This window comes from Euprymna scolopes, chromosome 22 (assembly GCF_053919585.1).
Source record: "Euprymna scolopes isolate OS-2025 chromosome 22, ASM5391958v1, whole genome shotgun sequence".
Lineage (NCBI taxonomy): Eukaryota > Metazoa > Mollusca > Cephalopoda > Sepiida > Sepiolidae > Euprymna > Euprymna scolopes.
This window is the reverse complement of record NC_136503.1, coordinates 28,350,343-28,371,344: the sequence shown is the minus strand read 5'-3', so window position 1 is coordinate 28,371,344 and position 21,002 is coordinate 28,350,343. Positions and strand designations below refer to the sequence as shown.

Here is a 21,002-nt window from a genome sequence, read left to right as displayed (position 1 = left end):
TTACTACCAGTAGTGGCAAATTTGATTTTAAACAAAATCAAATTAAAAAAAAAAAAATGATAATTAAAGGTATCGTTTTTCGCTTTGTTTTTAATTATTTTTAAAACTTTGAAAAATGTTTTAATTATTTTTAAAACTTTGAAAAATGTTTTAATTATTTTTAAAACTTTGAAAAATGTTTTAATTATTTTTAAAACTTTGAAAAATGTTTTAATTATTTTTAAAACTTTGAAAAATGTTTTAATTATTTTTAAGACTTTGAAAAATGTTTATTTAATTATTTTTAAATAAAACTTTGAAAAATGTTTTATTTACTGGCTAAAATCTGGGTGTGAAAGATTTATTAAATAATGCTTTTCTATTATAATACATATCTATGAAGCTAGCTTGAAGTAAGAAAGTAACGGATAATCTGCACTCAGGAAAAGATGATATATGCAAATAATTGATAAAAAATGTAAGTAAGACAACAGTCTTTCCTTAATGGAACATGATTACATTGATAAAACACACATGGTAGAAACTTCTTATAGAGTAATGTGGTCATTACACTTTCACTTGGACCCAACACGTTGTATACAGAGACAGTCACAAAGGAACAAAGAAAGAAAAATTTGACTCCGCCTTTTTTCAGGTTTAATAAAAGGCATTTATTAATGGTACTTTCCAAATTACACCTGCATCTTTTTTTACAGTTCCTCTTGTCTGCCATGTGGTTAACAAAACTCTACTGTCTCAACATGTCTTTTCTAGTCTCTCATGCTGCCATGAGATTCTTTGGTCACTGTCGCTGGCACGTGGTTCCAAATCTCTGTGTTCTTTTTCCTTCTCTTCCTTCACTGTGACATCACCTTTTGCCACAGCTTTATTTGCATACATTGAAATCCACTGCTGCTATGTATGTCTCCGTGGCTTCATTACAGTAGTAACTGATTTGTATATAAATTTTTCAATCTAATAAGTCCCACTTTGTCAACTAAGCTCCAACCCCTGTCCCATCGCCACAGTGTTGTAGCTCTGTGCCTGTTTTACCAATATTTTAATGGAATGTATTCTGATGAACTCTTTGCACTTGTGCCCCCTCAGCATACATATCCTCGACAAACCCGCTTAGCAACAAAATTACACCCTTTACTGTTGAAGTCCCTAAATGCTAGATAGCTTTCTATTTTAATAGTTTCTTCTCTTGAACAGCTAGACGTGGCGATATGCTTTGTTAGGGGTGAATGCAAGTAAAAAAGTAAATAAAAAAAATTAAGTAATTGTATGTGCAAATGCTGGGTCAGTATTTCTATAGATAACTTATTAGCAAACCGCCCGGCGTTGTTTGCTATATTTAATTTAATTTAATTTTGTAAAAAGGGGTAGAAGTCCATGTTTTGAAAATTCAGATATCTTTGAATTTTGTGAACATTCAACAATAGGTGTAGACATCAAGTAATAAATATTTCCCTATTTTCAGTTTCTTTGGAGTACTTTAAAGTGTTAATATGCACCCCCCCCCTCATTTGTAAAATTAAAATTTATCAGATTTACATTTAATTTGATCATTAGACAACAATCAAAAAAGATTCTATGACTTTTAATTTTTTCCTAAAACCCATTAAGTTTAAATTTGAGATATTTTCTAGAATAAAAACTATGTAATAAATTTTTATCAAAATCAGAATAAAGATTCTAAACATACGGTTTAGTATCATTATATCTTGATTTTTAGTCTTCATAGCAAGGCATAAAAGTGGTGTAAAATTGTTCCGTGCAGGGAAATAAATTTTAATCGTGGGACCGAGTATTCGTTGTGCGTGAGTGTGTATATATATATATATATATATATATATATATATATATATATATATATATATATATATATATGTTTGTGTTGAATTGATGAATCAGAATCAGGAATTGAGAAAATCTGAGCTTTTTGAAGTATCAAAATCGGTACTGGAATTCGAAAAAATTGTGCCTATTTTCTGATGCCAAACAACGATTCTTTTAATTGCTTATTATTTGGTTGCTTTTTTTGTTTAAGACTCAACTATTTATTGCTGGTACTAAAGGTAAATATGTATGTATTTTAAGCTACAGTCAAATTTAAAATCTATAGCTCATCCACACACGTGTATTGTTACCTTTGCAGAAAATATAGACCTTGTATCACATGAGGTTTTTACAGTAATCTTAAAGAACAACTCTATAGCTCAATATTTAGTGATTTTTTTAAAAGAATTAAAATCGGTATCGGTAAGTGTATCAGAACCATGAAAAAATTTGGAATCATCCTTTCACTTATATATAAATATATATAGAGAGAGTATCAATAAAATAAGAAAATTACAATATAAAAATATATACTAATGTATGTAGATTTATTCATTTATTCAATAAGGATGATACATCAATTGGGGGTATAGGATAAGTAAGAACTCTTTATACCATGGTATTTCAAAGCCTAATGCTTCTCATCAGAAGAGGAGAGAAGATGCTAGGTAACATAATAGGGATGTACTTCTTTCTTAGAACTGCATGCCTGTGGAACTCTGTTCCGTCTGCCTGCTTCCCACCTGGCTACAACTTGGATGTCTTCAAGTCCAACGTTAACAAATTCCTAAGGAACCGCCCCCTTAAGTAAACACTTCCTCAAATCTCCACACTAACGTACTGTACTTTCAATAACCCTTATCCCTGAGTGGCTTCCGGGCCTTGATGAGTGGTGACCACCGTGTAAAAAAAAAAAATAAGTCTCGCAATAGTTACATTAATATGCAGTGAGAAATAAAATATAAATAAAATAAAACTAATCTAATATATAAAAGGCTATATGTCTGTCTGTCTGCCTCCATATATTCAAACTCTATCTCCTCGGAAAGTAAAAGTTGCAGAGCGGCACTAGGGGCCTCAAATAAATGATGGACAGTTCTTTTATGGGTCTTTAGCTGGTTAAAATAGTTTTTAAGGGGTCAAAATTGAAGAAATCGTTATACATTTTGTACGTTCATCTCAGTTTATTTTTAATTTTTAATCAGTTCATATGCGTGTCACGATATGGTGGTAACGTCACCAACTTTGAATGCTACAGTTTTGCTTTCAGTTTAGATTCTAGCTGAAGGCACCCAAACACTTTTTTTTATTTACTCTTGAAATCACAGCTCTATAATAATATAAATAATATATATGAAATCTGGACAAATTTAAATGTCATATTTAAACATATTTTACACCTGGGCAAAGCTGGGTGCCCCCCCCCCACCTCCCCGCTAGTATATATATATATATATATATATATATATATATAACTGGCGGGGATGACTGGCGTTGTCCGAGCGTTTGGAGGTGTGTTGAGCAAAAAAAGAAAGTAGTAGCCAGGCAGGCAGGTTCGAACCTGTACTGTGAAGGAGGAAAAGAACATGAAAAAAAGACGATAGTGAATTAAATGAGTTGGTAATTGACTTTGGCCCGGTTGGAGGATATTAACACAAACACAAAATAAAAAAATAGAAGAAAAAAAAGATAGAACGAGAGAGGTGGGATCGAACTTGAAAACATAGGGTAATCAGTCTTCCTTGTTAACCATTATGTCATAGTGGATAATGAAATCCATTTGGTAATTAACCTAAAAATCAAAGAAGTCGGCACAGAGATGAAAGTTGCTTTTAAATCTGGCTGAGGGCTAGTTAAACTTTCCGCTTTCTGTCATGGTATTTATTTCCTTCCCCACAAAAGCAAATTAGACACAAGGTCATTTATAATGTGGGGGAAAAACCAGTATCCAAGTAAATAGTAATTGTCTCAGTATGAAGGGTTTCCGCTATATTGGCCAAGGACCAATTACAGAACAGATACTACCTGGGTTAGAGGCCAGGCGCCAGTTTTCGTTCAATTAGTTTTGCTTTATTTATACGAAAAAGATGAACAAACACTCAAAATGACGGCACGGAGGGAATTTTTTAAAATTAGATCAAAAAAAGATAGAGAATCTGAGATATTACAATCTAGGAAGTATAAGAAAACTTCTTGAATGTAAGTGACGTGAGAATCCTGACGCAAAAAGCCTTTCATGGATATACACAAGCATGTGCGCCTATTTTGCTATTGTTATATAAAATCAATGACAAATACATAATTAGATGTTATTTATTGTTTAAACCCACACGTGAAAATAAAAGAACATTTTTATATTTCAACTGTCCCAGAAAAGAATATATGCATCGAAGCACACAAACTAATGAAACTCTGTTTTAAGTGCTCATTATCTATCGTTTATTAATTTCAAATATGCTGATGCACATCATCATTTTCATATGAAGTCAGGTTTTTTTTTTGTTTTTATTTTTTTAAATCGACCCAATTCCTTACTTTACAATTTCAATTTCCTTTCATTAAAAAATTTTTTTTTTTTATCTCTTTCTTTATTCCAGTGTGTCATGGTTCCCTCGGTGACATTGACAGTGCTGCAAATATTTTCAAAGAGGTGCCTAGTCTTGTCCGTAGTAAGAACAACCAGATTGAATCATTTGCATCCCACCGAGTAAGTATTATCTAAACTTTTATATATTGAAAATATAGTTATTTATGAATATTCATTTTTTTTTTTTTTTTTTTACCCCTTCAGCGATCAGCGATCAAAAAAACAAATCAACAAAACAGATTCTTTTTACATACATGCACGGTTGTTGGTCTTTATTCTCCAATTGTGGCTTTTCTATGTGTGGCCTGTTGTTTGTTGAGCGTCTGTTTAACTCAATATAAATCTACTCATGCATGAAAACACAATGGAGACTTGTTGGCTTTCAAGAGTTTTATTTAGAGAAAAGTTGCTCACTGGGAGGAGAGACCAATATTTAATTCTAATTACTTCTTGATTTCTTTTCTTAACTCAAAATGTCAAGATGGCAATGCATGAGGTTCACTGGAGCCTCTTATAATAAATTTCCACTAATTTTACACATTGTATCCAATCCTTTCAAAATATGACTTCTCATCAAACTGGCAATCTCATTACTCGTCATACTTGAGTGGCTTTTGGTTTTCGTAACTCTTTAACATAGAAAAAAAAAAAATTTAAATTTAAACATGATAAAGTGATTAACTATAATTGAGGGTGATCCAAATACTCCCTTTTCATTAGCTACTATGCTGAGATGTAGGGGAGGGTGCCATTTATTTTCTAGTATCATTCCACTTATCCTTGATCCTCACCTTTATAATGCTGAGTGTTTAACAAGGAGCCATCAAGTAGCATTTTTCCAGCATTTGGTATGACTTTACTGAGGTTTGAACCCTGGTCTCCCAGTCCATTAGTGAACACTCTAAGCATTATCCCAAATGGATGTTATAGACCAATGAAAATGTTGTTTAAAACTTAAGCATGGTGGACCAGACTGCTGGAACTTTTGGACACATAAATCATTTAAAAAAATTTTTTTTTTTAAGTGTTATTCACCCAAAACGATGCATATTGCGGTTTAAACATAAGGGACTACTTTGGACTATTTGGAACCGTGTCTACAGGGGCACTCTGCAGGGAGTTGAGCAATGAGATGTCTGTTCATATTACATTTAAACTTCTGTATGTTAGTTCAGTCAGGGAAACAGGAAACGAGGAGGGAATTCCAAAGTCTAGTAGTCCCAGAAAAGAAACTATTAGAGTAGAAGGCTGTCTAGCATCTATAGACCTTAACAGTGAAGGGGTAGAATTTTGCTGCTTGTCAGTTTAGTTGAGAGTATTTATGTTTATGGGGCGTTTTTGCTTTATTTGATTTTATTTCTTTAACTTTTAAAGAATCTTTTTTTAATGTAAATACTTTTTTGTTTCTAGGCCGAAAAATTGAAGACTTGTCCGCCAGTCAGTCCAGAACTTTGCAAACTGTTAACTCTGGAGTTGGTCTTCCTTTGGCATGCTTTGCCCACATGTACAGAACCAGAATTACGAAAAATGTTGATGGGTGAGAATTTTTTTTTACCGATACTAAAACTATGAAACCAATGGAACCATGCTTCATTTTCGACAATTATCGCCATTCATTAGGGTTTGTTTAATGAAAAGATGACACAACGAAAATAAATAAAATCATTACAAGTAGTGTTGAGAATTAATCAAAATTGGGATTTGAAAAAATCAGAACTCTTTGGAGTATTGGAATTGATATAAGAAAAAATTAATCTTAATTTCTGATACTAAAACGATTCTTTTAATTTTCTTTTCTTGACAATAAAAAAATCAAATAAACACAATGTATTTAAGATTGTATATTTAAAACATTAAACTAAGAGCAAAAAACTGTTATAAATTCCATTCTCAAATTTAGTGATCCTGGATATGACCTTAAACTATATCCGATGGTGGGGCCCCAGCTTGCGGGCTTTGGGGAGTGTGGAGCCACGCTTTAATTGCCATTGCTCCCAGGTCCACTCTGACCCGGAGTGGTAGTATCTGTTAAGGTCCCAACTATGGGTTAAATAGAAACCGACTTGAAAAAAAAATACATTCTATTAAAAAATTTTTCTTCAAAATCACTGGATTCAGCATTAAATAACCTGGAAAGCAGGCCAGCAGCCCAGAATTCTGCAGGTAGGCAGTTCTAAGACTGGAAAAATTATTTTTCAAATTGAAATTTAAGTAAAATTTGAAGCTCGGGTATCAGTGCTGACGGCATGACTTCAGACATCTTTAATAAAGTTTGATATAATAACCACTTCATTATCAAAATATTTTCAGTTTTTTTCTGTGTTGTTTGCATCTATATTAATAAAATTAAAGTACATTTCATAAAAGAACTAAATTAAAAAAAAAAATACGCCTTGAAAAAAAAAGCTGTCATTATTTTACATTAAATGAAACACTGTTTTGTGAATGAGACGTTTATTTAGCCGTCACTTTTGTTTCCTTTGTGAAACGAAAATAAAAGGCAATTGAGTAGATTACTATAATGCTGTGTTACAAATCTATAATCTTATTCATGTTTGGTCTTGATGGATTGTTTCCATTTTCTGATTTTCAGTGTGCGAGAGCCAGAGAGACACTCGAATATTTCACCTGAAATGTCTCTTGGAAGGAGCCATCCACAAAGAACTTGGAGAAACCGAGTTGGCCATTCAGGTAGATGAAACTAACAAAATTTCCTTTTCGTCTTTATCCATAATTATCATTTTATTTTTTTGCATTTCATTATGATTGGTTGAATCTAGTTAGAATGCCAGTCCAAAGAATTTCATTTCATTTGAAAATAATTATTATATATAGATTATTTACATATAGTGAGTGGTGGTGGAGGGGGCACCCAGCTTTGCCCGGTCATAAAATATGCTTAAATATATTTTAATTCATGCAAATTTCGTATTATTACAGAGCCAATTCTCTGTTGAATATTATATTGAACCTAATATATAGTGCACTGATTTCAAAAGTTTAAAAAAAAATGACTTGGGTGCCATCAGCTAGAATTGAAAACTAAACATTTAGCACTCCAGCCACGTTCCCTAGCATTTGTGATATCGATATATAGATGAGAAAGATTTAAAATTAAATCATTTCAAGCTATGAATGAATTTGCACATGTGCAAAAGCAACAGAAATATGTCAGCAAGTTGAAATGAACATTTTGCATTTCAACTTGTCGACATATTTCTGTACATGTTCATCCATCCAAAGATTTTACTCGTTATAAACAATCTTTAGTGTATGATTACTATTTCCTGTTAATTTCAGTGTTATGTGACCAATAGTTTTACACATACATCTATTGTTTTATTTATATAAAAAAAGGGTGCCACTTATAAGGTCAAAGATCACTAAGGTTTAATGATGTAGAATCGTTGTCAGTTGAAAGATTAAGAACTATGAGAGGATTGGAAATGATTGATGGGATGAACCAAGCTCAAATTACGCATGGAGATGATTCATAACAGGAATTTGTTGACATTGGATTTGAAGATGACCATGTTGTACTCTTCAGAGAAGCAGTCTTTTGGAAACATGTTCAGCAAATGGGAAGCTCTTGCAGAAAAGAAGCTTTGTTTGTGGAAGTCCTTCCTGATGTTAGTCATGTGGAAGAAAAAAAGGAAGTTTGTTTTTTTATTGTTGTAGTAAAAGGAGTTCTTGCTGTGAATGTTTTATTAGAAAGGGCCAAAGGTTGAGGTTCAGTTAAGCATCTTCCATAATACATGCTAGAATATTCCTTAGGTTTGAAATTGAGTTTTATTTCCCTTCACATGGAGGGAAGATCTGGCTAAATAAAAATTGTCTGAACAGACCTGTCAGTATTCTCTGGTAAGAGAACCTTAGCAATTGCAATTAGCAATAAACTAACTCCTTAGAAGAAACAGTCTGATTTGGACCAAAGTTGACACTTTTATACAGTCTAAAATCACAGGTGCATATTAGAAGTTTTACCGCGTACAAGCAGAAGGGCTCAGCATATAAAATAAACAGTAAGTTTTTTGATAAGACAGGAGCACATTGAAAATGAATGTTTCTGTTTAGAGCACAATCGAACCATTATACTTGATTTTTGTTTTTAAATTTTAATTTCAGTCATTATATAAAAGTAATTTCATGAAATAAAAATTAGTTTCTCTACAGAGCAAGGTAGACTAGAATATATTGTGAACTAAGTCACTGTGGGGAGACGTGAGCTTCCTCCCAGTGCACTGCAGTGGGTCCCTGATTAGAATCAGACAATCAATTTCATTGACAAATGGGCGATTTCACCAATTTCGATGACAAACATATTGAAAGTGTGGAACATTCGTTGATCCTTATTCAATCCCAGGTAACGTCTGATCTTCCTGCTAGTATATATATATATATATATATATATATATACTAGCTGAATTAAAGGAATAAATTATAAGATGGTCAACATCATGAACTTTGGAATATAGTCTTTTGTCATTTATTCACTTTATATACTAGCATGCCTGGGTTGACATGAAGTTCTGTTTAAAACACACCGGTATACTAGTTATTTTCATCATGGGCAACGTGGATACCCTCACAACAAATATAAAAGAAGGGATGAAAACATGTAAATGTAAATGCCCAAAAAAAGAAGTATGTGATACCCTCTCCACCAGATATTTCAGCAGAAGGGCTACAAAGAGAAGAAACTGTTCTCTGGATATTGAGCACTGGAAATACCCCCCCCCCCCCCAAGAAAACAAAATTACAACTTTTGTTTCAATAAAAATAGCAGTGAATGCCCGTGCAATCGCAAAAAAAATTTTTTTTTTAAAAAGATCTACCAAAAATTAATTCCAAACACAATTAAATGACATTTTTCGTCATTTTATATTTCTAATGTAATCATCCCCTTTGCCCCTTAAAAAAAAATTGAATTTGTCCTATTTTGGGGTGTGTTCTGTTTATAAAATTGTTAGGTGAAAGTACATAATGGTTTCATAAAAATTAATTAAATTTATCGTTATTTTATGTTTCAAATGTAATTTCCCCCCCCCCCACCACCACAAAAAAACTAAAGATTTTTGTATTTGTCATCCCCCACCCCCTCGATCGCCAAACTTGAAAAAATGCTAGAGATGACATGTCTGGTTGAACGCTTTGTGGCCAAAAAGTGGGTTCTCATTTTACGTTAAATTTATATAGAAAAGTTATTCCCCACGCTAAAATGTTAAATTTTTTTTTTTTTTTTTCAAAATTTCTTCTTCCATATTATTTATAAAGACTGCTTAATTTTTTTGGTCAATGTCAAGTTTCTTTTCAATTCCCCCAAAACTTTAACATGATGACTTCAAGTTTTTTGAGGAGTTGTAAAGAAACTTGACATTGATCATTTTTTTCTAGAGGTTAAACGACGCTGGGTCATGTTGTAAAAATTGACCATTTTTAATTTAAGATATTAAATAAATTATAAAGAAAACCTGTTTCGCAAGCAATTAAACACACTTGCTGTGGTATAATTATTATAATAAATCCTGGGCAGCACCAATTAAATTTTATAAACAAAAAACAAAAAGAGCAGGGGATGATGGATTTTATTCACATGTGTCTCTGTGACTAACTCTGCCCTCGTGAGGATGCAAGTAAATAAGGGCATTAGTTTTAATTATTTTTCTCTAACAAATAAAAAAGGTTACTTAAAAAGTAAGAATAAGTGAAAAAAAATTCCTCTGAATTAGAATAATTCTGCTTAGAATAATATTTCGAAATGAAAACAAAAACAGGAAATATTTAATAACGTGCTCCATTTAAAACAACTTTTTAATTAAGCTATCATAGTTATTTCCCCTTTTGGTTTTCTGGTTTTTGGTTTGAAAATAAAACGGTTTTAGATTTCAGATAAAATAAATTAAATCAAACATAACTTGAAATTTAAATAAACTAAATAATTAAATTTTTTTTTAATTAGTACAGTTGAAACAAAGCTATTATGTTGAATAAGTAATGTCATTGAGGTAATTATTTAAATAGATTGCATTTAATGTGATATGTTAATGACCGTAACTCAGTAATGAAAAAGTGGTTTAAAGAATGCTATATATTGAAAGTCCGTATACAATATAATGTCTCGTTTGACAGAAGTATCCTAATATGGGCATTAATATTTCTTGACCAGGAGATGTGTACACACATATGGCCTTTATATTTCTTTGGTGATTGGTAGTTGTACACAAAGACACACACACACACGAACACTACTACTTTATATATATATAGATATCACTAGATTCAGCCACTCTGATGAGTCATAGATGACAAAACGCGTGTCAGTGGATAATTATACTTTAAAAACAATATATATGCCGCTGCCCATATGGGGGCACCAAATTGGTTAAAGGGAAAATTATTCCCAACTTGCATTTAGGTAAAAAATGCACTTTCGTAAATGATTGAATTAATTCAAAACGTATCGCAAAAACAAATAATATATGATAGCGTGTGTTATTGTGTGTGTCACACATCTTTTTTCTTCCTAGTGACGGTTGTTTAATTGTTATGACCTATTTTTTTGTAATAAATAATTTTACCAAGAATTCTTCATAAGTTTTGGTTTCGTATCGATTCAAGCTGATGCACTAAAGTGATATGGATATATTTTTTTATTTTTGAAATCGCAACTTTGTAACATATAAGAATCAATAGAAAATTGACTCTATGATAATATATACAAAATCTGCATAAATTAGAATATCGTATTTAAGCATATTTTACGACTGTGCTACACTGGACGTCCCTGATAAGTACTTGTGCAGTTTTAACAAAAGAGCTACAATAATATCAGGGCGTCTCCATTTACGCTGAACATCCACAGAATGCCAACATCAGTATAATACATATGAAAGAGTCCACTGTGGAATTTCCACAGTTCTCGCTAGTATACATTGACAAAATGGTCACATAAAAAAATAGTACAATACCTTTTGATGATCAGAAATATAATTTTATACTTCCATATTATAAGTTAGATTATTCTCTTGTAAACAATAAAAAATAGAATGATCGGTATGTTAACGCAACAATATCAATACACCAATTTTTGTTTCACGTTTGACTTTAATAATCATCATGTTTATTAGTATTTTTCTTTATTCTAATTCTAATAGTATTTGGAAGAAGCACTTGCCCGGCACAGTGGGAAGAAAGATGATGTCCATGTCGCTGCATTTGCCCATTACGAACTATCCTCCATCTATGTACATGATCAGGTAACAATACAATCTCATACACAGATCTATCGAATGATGACAAATCTCACGTGAAAAAAGAAAGAAAAAATTGAGTGCATATTTTATTTTATTGAACAAATCTATAATAGTTATATTCCTGTTTGCTTGTTTGTTCACAATTTGATTAATATGTACATTTGTTTCACAGATTCATTTTCATACTGAAACCAGAATTTTATATACTTTTATTCCAGCATAATTTCTATATATCTAAAAAAAAAAAAAAAAAAACACGAATAAACCTAGAACCCCATCCTTCAACGTAGACCCCACCCCTACTACCAGGTCTCCTTCTCCAACATCAGGGGTCTATGTTCCAACCTTCCAGAGGTTGAAACACAATTACAGGAGACGAAACTGGACATATTCTTTCTAAGTGAAACTGGCATAGGACCAACCACTTCCCTAGACGAATTCATAATTAAAGGATACTCTAACTTAATATCTAAATCTGACCCCCAAGATCGCCATGGGCAAGGAATATGTGCCTACATCAAAGATGGCTTTCCATGTGGTAGGGATATCTCCAGAGAAGAACCTAATTTACCTTATATGTGCTTCCAGGTTGCACTAGCTTACACCACTGCATTTATATTTGCCCTCTATCGCCCCCACAACAGTGGGGTTACTATCTTTAAGAGCATATCTGAGAAAATTGATCACATCCTGTCTGCGCATCCTTCGGCTAACATTCACATTTGCGGTGACTTCAATGTCCATAATGTGCAATGGCTGACCCACTCAAATAAAACTGATGACGAGGGGAGGTTCTGTCATGATTTTGTCACTGCCTATGACCTCACTCAGATTGTTCACGAACCCACCCGTGTGCCCGATACTACCAGTCAGTATGCAAGCCTTCTACACCTTTTCCTCACAACTTCCCCTGAGTTATGTTCATGTTCCGTTCTATCTCGTCTAGGATCCTCTGACCACTCTGTTGTAGCAGTTAAGATAAAAATGAAATGTAATAAGTCTTCAGACGTACCTCTCCACCGTACTATATATCGATACTCTATGGCTGACTGGGATAGCTTCTGTACATTCATATCTGATCTACCTCTGCATTCCATGTTTAAAAAGGACGTGTCCTCCATAGTATCAGACCTGACCAAATGGTTAATTGTAAGCATAGACAGATTCATACCATCAACAAAATTCGGAGAAAAACCTAACAGCCAGCAATGGTTCTTCCCAGAATGTGCTGCTGCCATCGCGCACAGAAATCACTTTTTCCGTAGCTATCAACGTAATAGATGTACTGAGACTAAAGCTGCTTTCAGGAATGCCAGCAACCACTGTAAAAGAGTAATAAAAAATGCAAGAGACCTATATGCTCAGTCCGTTAAATCCAAAGTAGCTGAGCAGCGGCTTGGTTCCCACCAGTTTTGGCAAATAGCAAACAGGATCCTGAACAGAAGCGTGCGTTCTATCCCAACTATCATCAATGGATCAGAGGTCATCTCGTCAGCATCAGACAAGGCCAGACTATTTGCCAAGAACTTTGCAGTTAATTCTACTCTATGCGACAAAGGCCATCAACTCCCCGTATTTCCCCCTATAACAGACAACACGCTATGCAACATATAAATATCTGTGCATGAGGTCGCCAAACTAATCAAAAACCTTGATTCCAGTAAAGCAACTGGCCCTGACGGCATTCCAGTTAGTGCTGAAAAAGCTCCAACCAAAACTTGCCCCCATACTTACAAAACTGTTTAAGCGTTGCCTTAAGGAGAAGTGCTTTCCAACACCCTGGAAAACCTCATTAGTATGCCCTGTATTTAAGAATTCAGGTGAAAAGTCATCTCCCTCTCAGTACAGACCAATAAGTCTCCTGTGTGTCATGAGTAAGTTGTTGGAATCCATATTAAATGAAGAAGTAGTCAACCACCTCAACAGAAACAACCTTCTTAGTGACATGCAATATGGTTTCTGTTCTGCAAGATCTACCACAGATGTGTTAATGGTTATATCTCATAGGATTAGTGAATCTCTTGACAAAGGCTTTCTTTCCAGGGCAATTTCTCTTGACATATCGAAGGCCTTCGATAAGGTATGGCGTAAGGGCCTACTTCACAAGATTTCCAGCTACGGTATCACTGGAAATGTTTTCTCAATCATTAAATCATTTCTCTCCGATAGGCTCATAAGAGTAGTGGTTGATGGGCAGAAATCAGAAGCCCACAGTATTAATGCTGGAGTCCCTCAGGGGTCCATCCTGGGTCCAACTCTCTTCCTGATCTATATCAATTATCTCCCAAAACACATACTAAAATCATTTGTTGACATCTATGCTGATGACACCACCATCTACGGCAACTCATCAAAGGCCGTAAATGAGAAAGTTTTCTCTAATTCTCTCTCCTCTGATCTTGAGCGCGTGGTACAGTGGGGGAAGATGTGGCTGGTCACTTTTAATGCATCCAAAACCAAGCTTCTATCTTTACATCATAAACGCTCTGATCCTCATCTGGCATCAATTGAAATGGATGGCTCTCGTCTTTGGGAGGCTCTATGTTTTGACAATCTTCTGGGTTTGACCTTTACTCATGATCTGAAATGGAACAAATACATCAGGTCTGTTGTCAAGGACACTGGGAAAATGGTGGAATCCTTCTACCTCTCCAGAAGATATCTCACTACTGATGCAATTCTCTATCTGTATAAAAGCCAAGTACATTCAAAGATGGAGTACTGCTGCCATATCTGGGCAGAAGCTGCTAAAAACAGCCTATCCTGCCTTGATAGAGTACAAAATAGAATTTGTGGTTTAGTGGGGATGCCCTTTTCTCTTCCCTGCAACCTCTCTCTCACAGAAGAGACGTTGCGAGCCTGTCTTTGTCTTATCGTTATTTCCATGGCAGGTGCTCGTCTGAGCTCCAATCTCTCGTCCCCCCTAGTTAATCTTTCACGAGAAACATCCGTCTGGCTGAAACTACTCTCAATAATTTTCCCCACTCTTCATCTGTGCCTAAATCCAAACGTAGATTCCATGAGCAAAGCTTCTTTCTTAGAACTGCATGCCAGTGGAACTCTCTGCTGCTTGCCTGTTTCCCACCTGACTACAACTTGGATGTCTTCAAGTCCAACATAAACAAACTCCTGACAAACCACCCCCTTAAGTAAGATACTCTATCAAATCTCCAATACTAATGATTACTACAATATTATCTCATTGATTACTGTACACGCAATAACCCTTATCCCTGAGTGGCCTTCGGGCCTTGATAAGTGGTGAGCCCCATGTAAAAAAAAAAAAAAATATGGATATACTATTTATTAAAAGGAAATCTACATTCAAGAAGCAACATCATTTGCATATTACATTAAATAAAATTATTTTTTAATAATTAACTCCATGTTATTGTTTGTTGTTATAGAATTTTTAAAACTTTTCTATTTAGAAATATTGGAAGTGGATTTATTTTTAATTTAATTTATATTTAATGTATTTTCAATTATTGTTATTACCGACATCAGTTGAGTTTAAAAACGGAAGTAAATTTATTTATTAAAACTATGAGAGTTATTTCCCCTTTAAGTTATGACTTTCCGTTTTTTTTTTTTTTTTTTTTTTTTTTTTTTTAAATTACATTTTCACCCCAAACAAGGCACATTGCCACTTTGATGTAGGAGGCTATTATCATGGACATAAGCTACAGGGGTACTATGTGGGGAGTTGGGCAGCAAGGTGTCAGTTCACGTTACACTTGAACTTCTGCATGTCAGTACAGTTGGGGAAGCAGGGACCCGGAAGAGAATTCTAAAGTCTGGCGGTTCTGGGGAAGAAACTACTGAAGTAGAAGGCTCTCTTACATCTAGGGATCTCAACTGTGAAGGTGTGAGATTTTGCTGCTTGTCGGATTTGTCGGGTGTATTTACGTCAAGGGGGTACAAGTGCTTGGAGTTCGTTGGAGCATTCACCGTTAAAGAACTTGTAGAACAGGCAAAGGGATGCTACATTTCGTTGATAGGACAGGGGCTGAAGCTTAGATGACAGTTCAGGATCTATCAGGTTGGCGACTCTCTTTTGAACCTTGTAGGAGTGAGAGACTAGTAGCAGATGCACCAGCCCAAATATGACAACAATACTCCATACATGGGCGAATGATGGCCTTATAGAAGTACAGGATACTTTTGGGCGTTAGTAGCTTTCTAGCACGGTAGAGAGAACCTACCTTTTTCGCAGCGGTCTTGGCAATGCTCTCAATGTAATTTTTGATGGCTGTGTTTTATGCTTCCATAAATTCAAAATATGGTCAAAGTTTAGGAAAATTGTAAGAAGTTTGGATATTTCGCATATCTTGACTGTTATGTGACTAAAACTTCTGGTCAGCAATATGTTTTAATCTGGCAATGCTGGGTATATACAGCTAGTATTTTAATAAGAGAATTGGCAAAAGCTCTTAGAAGGACTATTAATAAATAAAAATGATAATAAAAATTAAAACTTTTTAAATAAACACACACAACAACAAAAATTTCCTTCTGGATATTTTAGCATCTGAAATTATTAATTTCAGATGCTAAAATATCCAGAAGGAAATTTAAAAAAACATTTTAAAGTATTAAAAAAAAATCGAATTTTTTTTTTTTTTAAATTTCTTTTAATGAAACATTTGCACCATAACATGGTTTAAAAACAGTTTGTTTATTTAAGGTTTTAATTTTATTAATGATGTTTCTAAGAGCTTTTGCCAATCTTCTTAACATTAAGATGACCATATGCTCAAAAAAAGCTTACAGTGGAGAGTTCTTTAGAACAGTCCCATCTGTAACAACACTTGCACACATCCTTGATATGGCAGCTTGAGGGCATGGATGCATTTTTGCTTACGAAAAAACAACAAAAACAAATTCTGTTTCCTTCTCTCGATATTTTACTACCTGAAATTAATAAGAAACATTTCAAGAAAAATTTCAAGTATTAAAAAAATTTTTTTTTTTTTTTTTAAAACATTTCTTTTAATAAAATATTTGCACATCAATATGGTTTAAAAGTAATTTGTCTGTTTATTTCAAGATTTTAAATAATTCAATTTTGATAAATATTAAATACTTAAATAATTAAACAAATAATTTTTTGTGTTATGTTGATTAATATTCTCATCGTGGGTGTTATTAGCACAACGTTTTGGTCGCTGCAACCTGCGACCTTCTTCAGGGTTTAGGAACATGCTTCTTTTTCTCTACTAAGGAAAAGAGGGTTGGCTCTGCATCACAAAAATTCGAACCATGGGTTTAAGGGTGGGTCCGTAGCATATAAAGAAGGTTCAATCTTCAGGGGTCACTAGGACATTTTTTAAAGGCTTTCCTTAGACTCGCAGGTTGCAGCAACCGAAACATTGTGCTAATAACACCCAAGATTACAATAATAGTCCAATTAATCAACATAACACAAGCGTTCACATCTTATCTCCAAAATTCAGAATTGCAAATAATTTTTTGTATTAAACAAAAATTCAAAAAATATATATTTATGGAAATCGCTCCATACAAGGCAAGATGTAAATTGCAAAAAAAATACTACTTCAAGGTCCAAAACTTGCCACCAATAAGTGTTAGATGGAATAGATTCAGACCTCGAAATTGTAACCATTAGGTGCACCATCTGGTATGAACATTTTTTTTCTGAAAAATGTAACGTGGTTATAATGATGGCACGAAACTTTCTATCTGACATGTTACAGTTTCAAAGTCACCAGCCATGTCTTGGGCAGTCTCTTTCTTCTTAGCTAAATATTTCTTGCATTGTTGGCCTGTAATCTACATGCATCACAGCTATGCACCCCATGGTCGCAGTGTTAATCGTGTGATTTCTGTTAGCACTGCAACAGAACAATTCTCCTCTGAACTGCAACTCCAGCTTAAAACAATCAACAGTGTTTTATGTTTTATTTTAATGGAAATCGTTCCAGAAAACTTGATATAAGGAGCTAAAAAAAGAGTACTTCAAGGTCAAAAACTTGCCAACGATAAGTGTTACATGTAATAGATTCTGACCCAGAAAGCATTATATATATATATATATATATCTATATATATATATATATATATATATATATATATATATATGAGCAAACAGTTAATAAAACATGTTAAAGAACACTTTGAAAAAGAGTTAAAAATATATTTAATCTGAAAAGAAAACACTAGAGAAGTGGATAGTCCTTAATCTGCGGAGTTTTGAAGAAATACTTTCCTTCTCATCAGAGGATAGGAATTAGCAAAATGCGGGATCGGATTTTGCATGCAAAAGTATTTGATGAAACAAGTAAGTCAAAGATCTTACTTAATAACAAAAAAGTGAAGCAGAGGGATTATTTTATTTTATTTTATTTTTATTTTATATATATATATATATATTAATGATGGAAAGATTCCAATATAATTTCTGATTTTATCTATTCCAATGCTATTTCTGATTATTTTAGAAACCTTTAAATAATTTACTCTAGAATTATTATCATTTATTTATTTTATTTTCAAATTACTTTATAAACCCATGTAATTTATGCATATATTTTCACAAACGTAAAAATTGTGGGTGTGGTCTATAGATTTTAATTTTACTGATAAAATAAAGAAATATTTATTTCATCATTAATACGAGCAACAATGAAAAATTAAGATTTAAACGAATCAAAATTAAAATGCTTGTTTTTGGTTTCAGAAAATATGCACAATTTTTTTTTTCTGATATCAATTCTAATACACAGGAAGTTCTGATTTTTCCACTTCCCAGTTCTGATTGATTATACCAACACTAATATGTGTATGTGTGTGTGTGTGTGTGTGTGAGTTCCTTCCTCATAGGTTCCGAAACAGCTGAGCCTATCTTTTGCAAATTTCACACAAAGCTAATTTATATCTGTCTGTGTTCTTAGCTGTTTTTTGTACAGAAATTCATCAGATAAGTATCGAAAATCTTAAAAATAGTTTTTCTCTCTTATAGATAAAAAAAAGAATAATTTTTACAGGGGGAATACTTTTTATTACACCAACAAAGGGAGATAATAAAATTTTACCAAATCAATTTTTCTTAAAAAAAACAACAAAAAAACAGATTTATTATAATTTGGAGATATAGTTTAGTGGTAGAGCATTCGATTACAAATGGAATGATCCCCGGTTCACTGAGTGTACCTTACCGTTTTATTTTAATTTTTTCTTATTAGCAAATTCAAATTACGAAAAAAGAAGAGGTACCATTTAGAATCGTCGCAAATCATTTCTTCGCTTGCATGTTTTAAAACTAGACATTGATCAGAAGTAACTTTTCCAGGGCATTCATTGTCAAGCCCAAATATCAGCTGACATGATATTGTAAACAAACACAGAAGGAATTTGATGAACGGCATTATCATTTTTTTAATTTTTTATTTAAAATTTTTTTTTTGCGAATTAGTCAACTGGGCAAATTATTCCTTGTAATATATAATAATCAATAGAGGATTGATTATATAATAATTCATATGCAATCTGTATAAATATAATTGTCATGTTTTCGCATATTTTACAACTGGTCAACACCCGACTGCTAGCTAGTATATATATATATATATATATATATATATATATAAACCTGTGGCCGTAGTTGCTAATATTAAAATTTTTTTTTCTATTAAAATCTGTTTTTAATCTAATTTATCATTCTAATAAAATTGCTTATCCATAATTTAATGGTATTTTTATTAAAAATTCCATCATTTCCCATTAATTTTAGTGTACAACTTCCATATTTCACATGTATGTTTACACATAGCAGTACGGATTTTTACGGATTTTTTTTTTTTTTTTTTGCAATAGTTTTTCTATGTGTACTCTTGTTATATTCACTATTTTTCATTTTTGTTTCTTTTTTAAAATATTTTTTGTTTTAACATTTCTATTTTGAAGCCTTCAAAATCCATACAATTGCTGCAGACAATCAAGGTAAGTTGCTGAAAATGCGTAGAACGACCAACACTTGTTTTCATCTTCATCTGAACCTATCACTCAATAAGTCCAGAGCTTAACCAATAAAACAACTTTAAAAACAAAATCTGACTTTATTGACCAACATGAAAATCTCTTTATAGTTATACACCGACTCCAAATATTTAACGTCTTTTTTTTTTTTTTTTTTTTTTTTTTTTTTACATAGGAGTCACCAATTATCAAGGCCCGGAGGTCACTCGAGGATAAGGGTTATTGAGTGTACAGTAATCAATTGGATAATATTGTAGTAGTCGTTATTAATGGAAATTTGGTAGATTGGATTACTTAAGGGGACGGTTCATCAAGAATTTGTTTATGTTGGACTTGAAGACAACCAAGTTGTAGTCAGCTGGGAAACAGGCAAACAGAAACGAGTTCCACAGGCGTGCAGCAGTTCTAAGAAAATGATTTGTCTTTTACCTTAAAACATGCCTCATATTCCAATATCACTTCCAAATTAGTACAGAGTGGCGTTGTGTAATGCAATTAGCACCTTACTGGGAAACCTAGCGTGTGAATATAATGTCACAGGGTGAAGCCAGAAATCTCTAAAAGGCCATCTACAAAGTTGTTGGACATTTAAAGAAGGGCAGTTGTGTGTCAAGTTATACTACATTGCTGTCTGTTGTACATGATGATGCTACGGCGGCACCATCGATAGCATGCTGTACTTTCTATTTACAATCTTTTAGGATGAGATGCTGTCAGAAGAATCTAATTAAACATGTTCCATTTGAAATTTACAAATGCTGATTTTGACATATTATGCTTATATTACTGAGCATGAATTATGAATTTCAATATTGTTTGATAAGGATGAATAACGCTACATTGCTGCCCGTTATACATGAATCTGTCGGCTCCAGAGGTGTAATCGGTTAGTGCACCTTACTTATAGATGGTCAAGATGGAAAACTTATAACAAAGCTGACTCATATTGCCTAAATATAAGGGGGAATATTTCAAAACCTTAGTTAATGGTGAGTTTTGACATGAATATTCACGCGTGGAGATGGTGGCAGTCCCGATGCTCCAAGTATTGAGAGTTGAGGTTGTGATGGAGAATAACAGATCTGCTGAAACATGCAGGAAAGATTGTCATCAGATTAATTCTGTCAATTTTCCAAAATATAAAAGTGATGACGCTACCTAAGCAATGGACTAATAGCATCACTGCCCCACTTTACAAAGGCAAAATTGCAGTGTGGAAATTATAGAGGACTGAGACACCTTGTGCATGTCTTGAAGAGCTATGAAAGAGTACTCTTGAATCAGATCCTCCCTTTTATTGAAATAGACAGTTATCGGTGTAACTTTAAAGCACTGAAGTCAAC

General features: G+C 33.3%; 1 protein-coding gene across 2 annotated transcripts in view; it reads left to right on the top strand.

The window, feature by feature from the left end:
- Nucleotides 1-21,002, top strand: part of LOC145243927 (tetratricopeptide repeat protein 39C-like) — a 227,330-nt gene that overhangs the window by 204,709 nt on the left and 1,619 nt on the right. For both annotated transcript variants that reach the window (XM_080107048.1, XM_080107049.1), the window contains exons 9-13: nt 4,419-4,528; nt 5,819-5,945; nt 7,002-7,099; nt 11,563-11,664; nt 19,588-19,623. In XM_080107048.1, the coding sequence (XP_079963174.1) occupies nt 4,419-4,528; nt 5,819-5,945; nt 7,002-7,099; nt 11,563-11,664; nt 19,588-19,623 (473 nt within the window). The remainder of the gene's footprint in view (nt 1-4,418; nt 4,529-5,818; nt 5,946-7,001; nt 7,100-11,562; nt 11,665-19,587; nt 19,624-21,002) is intronic.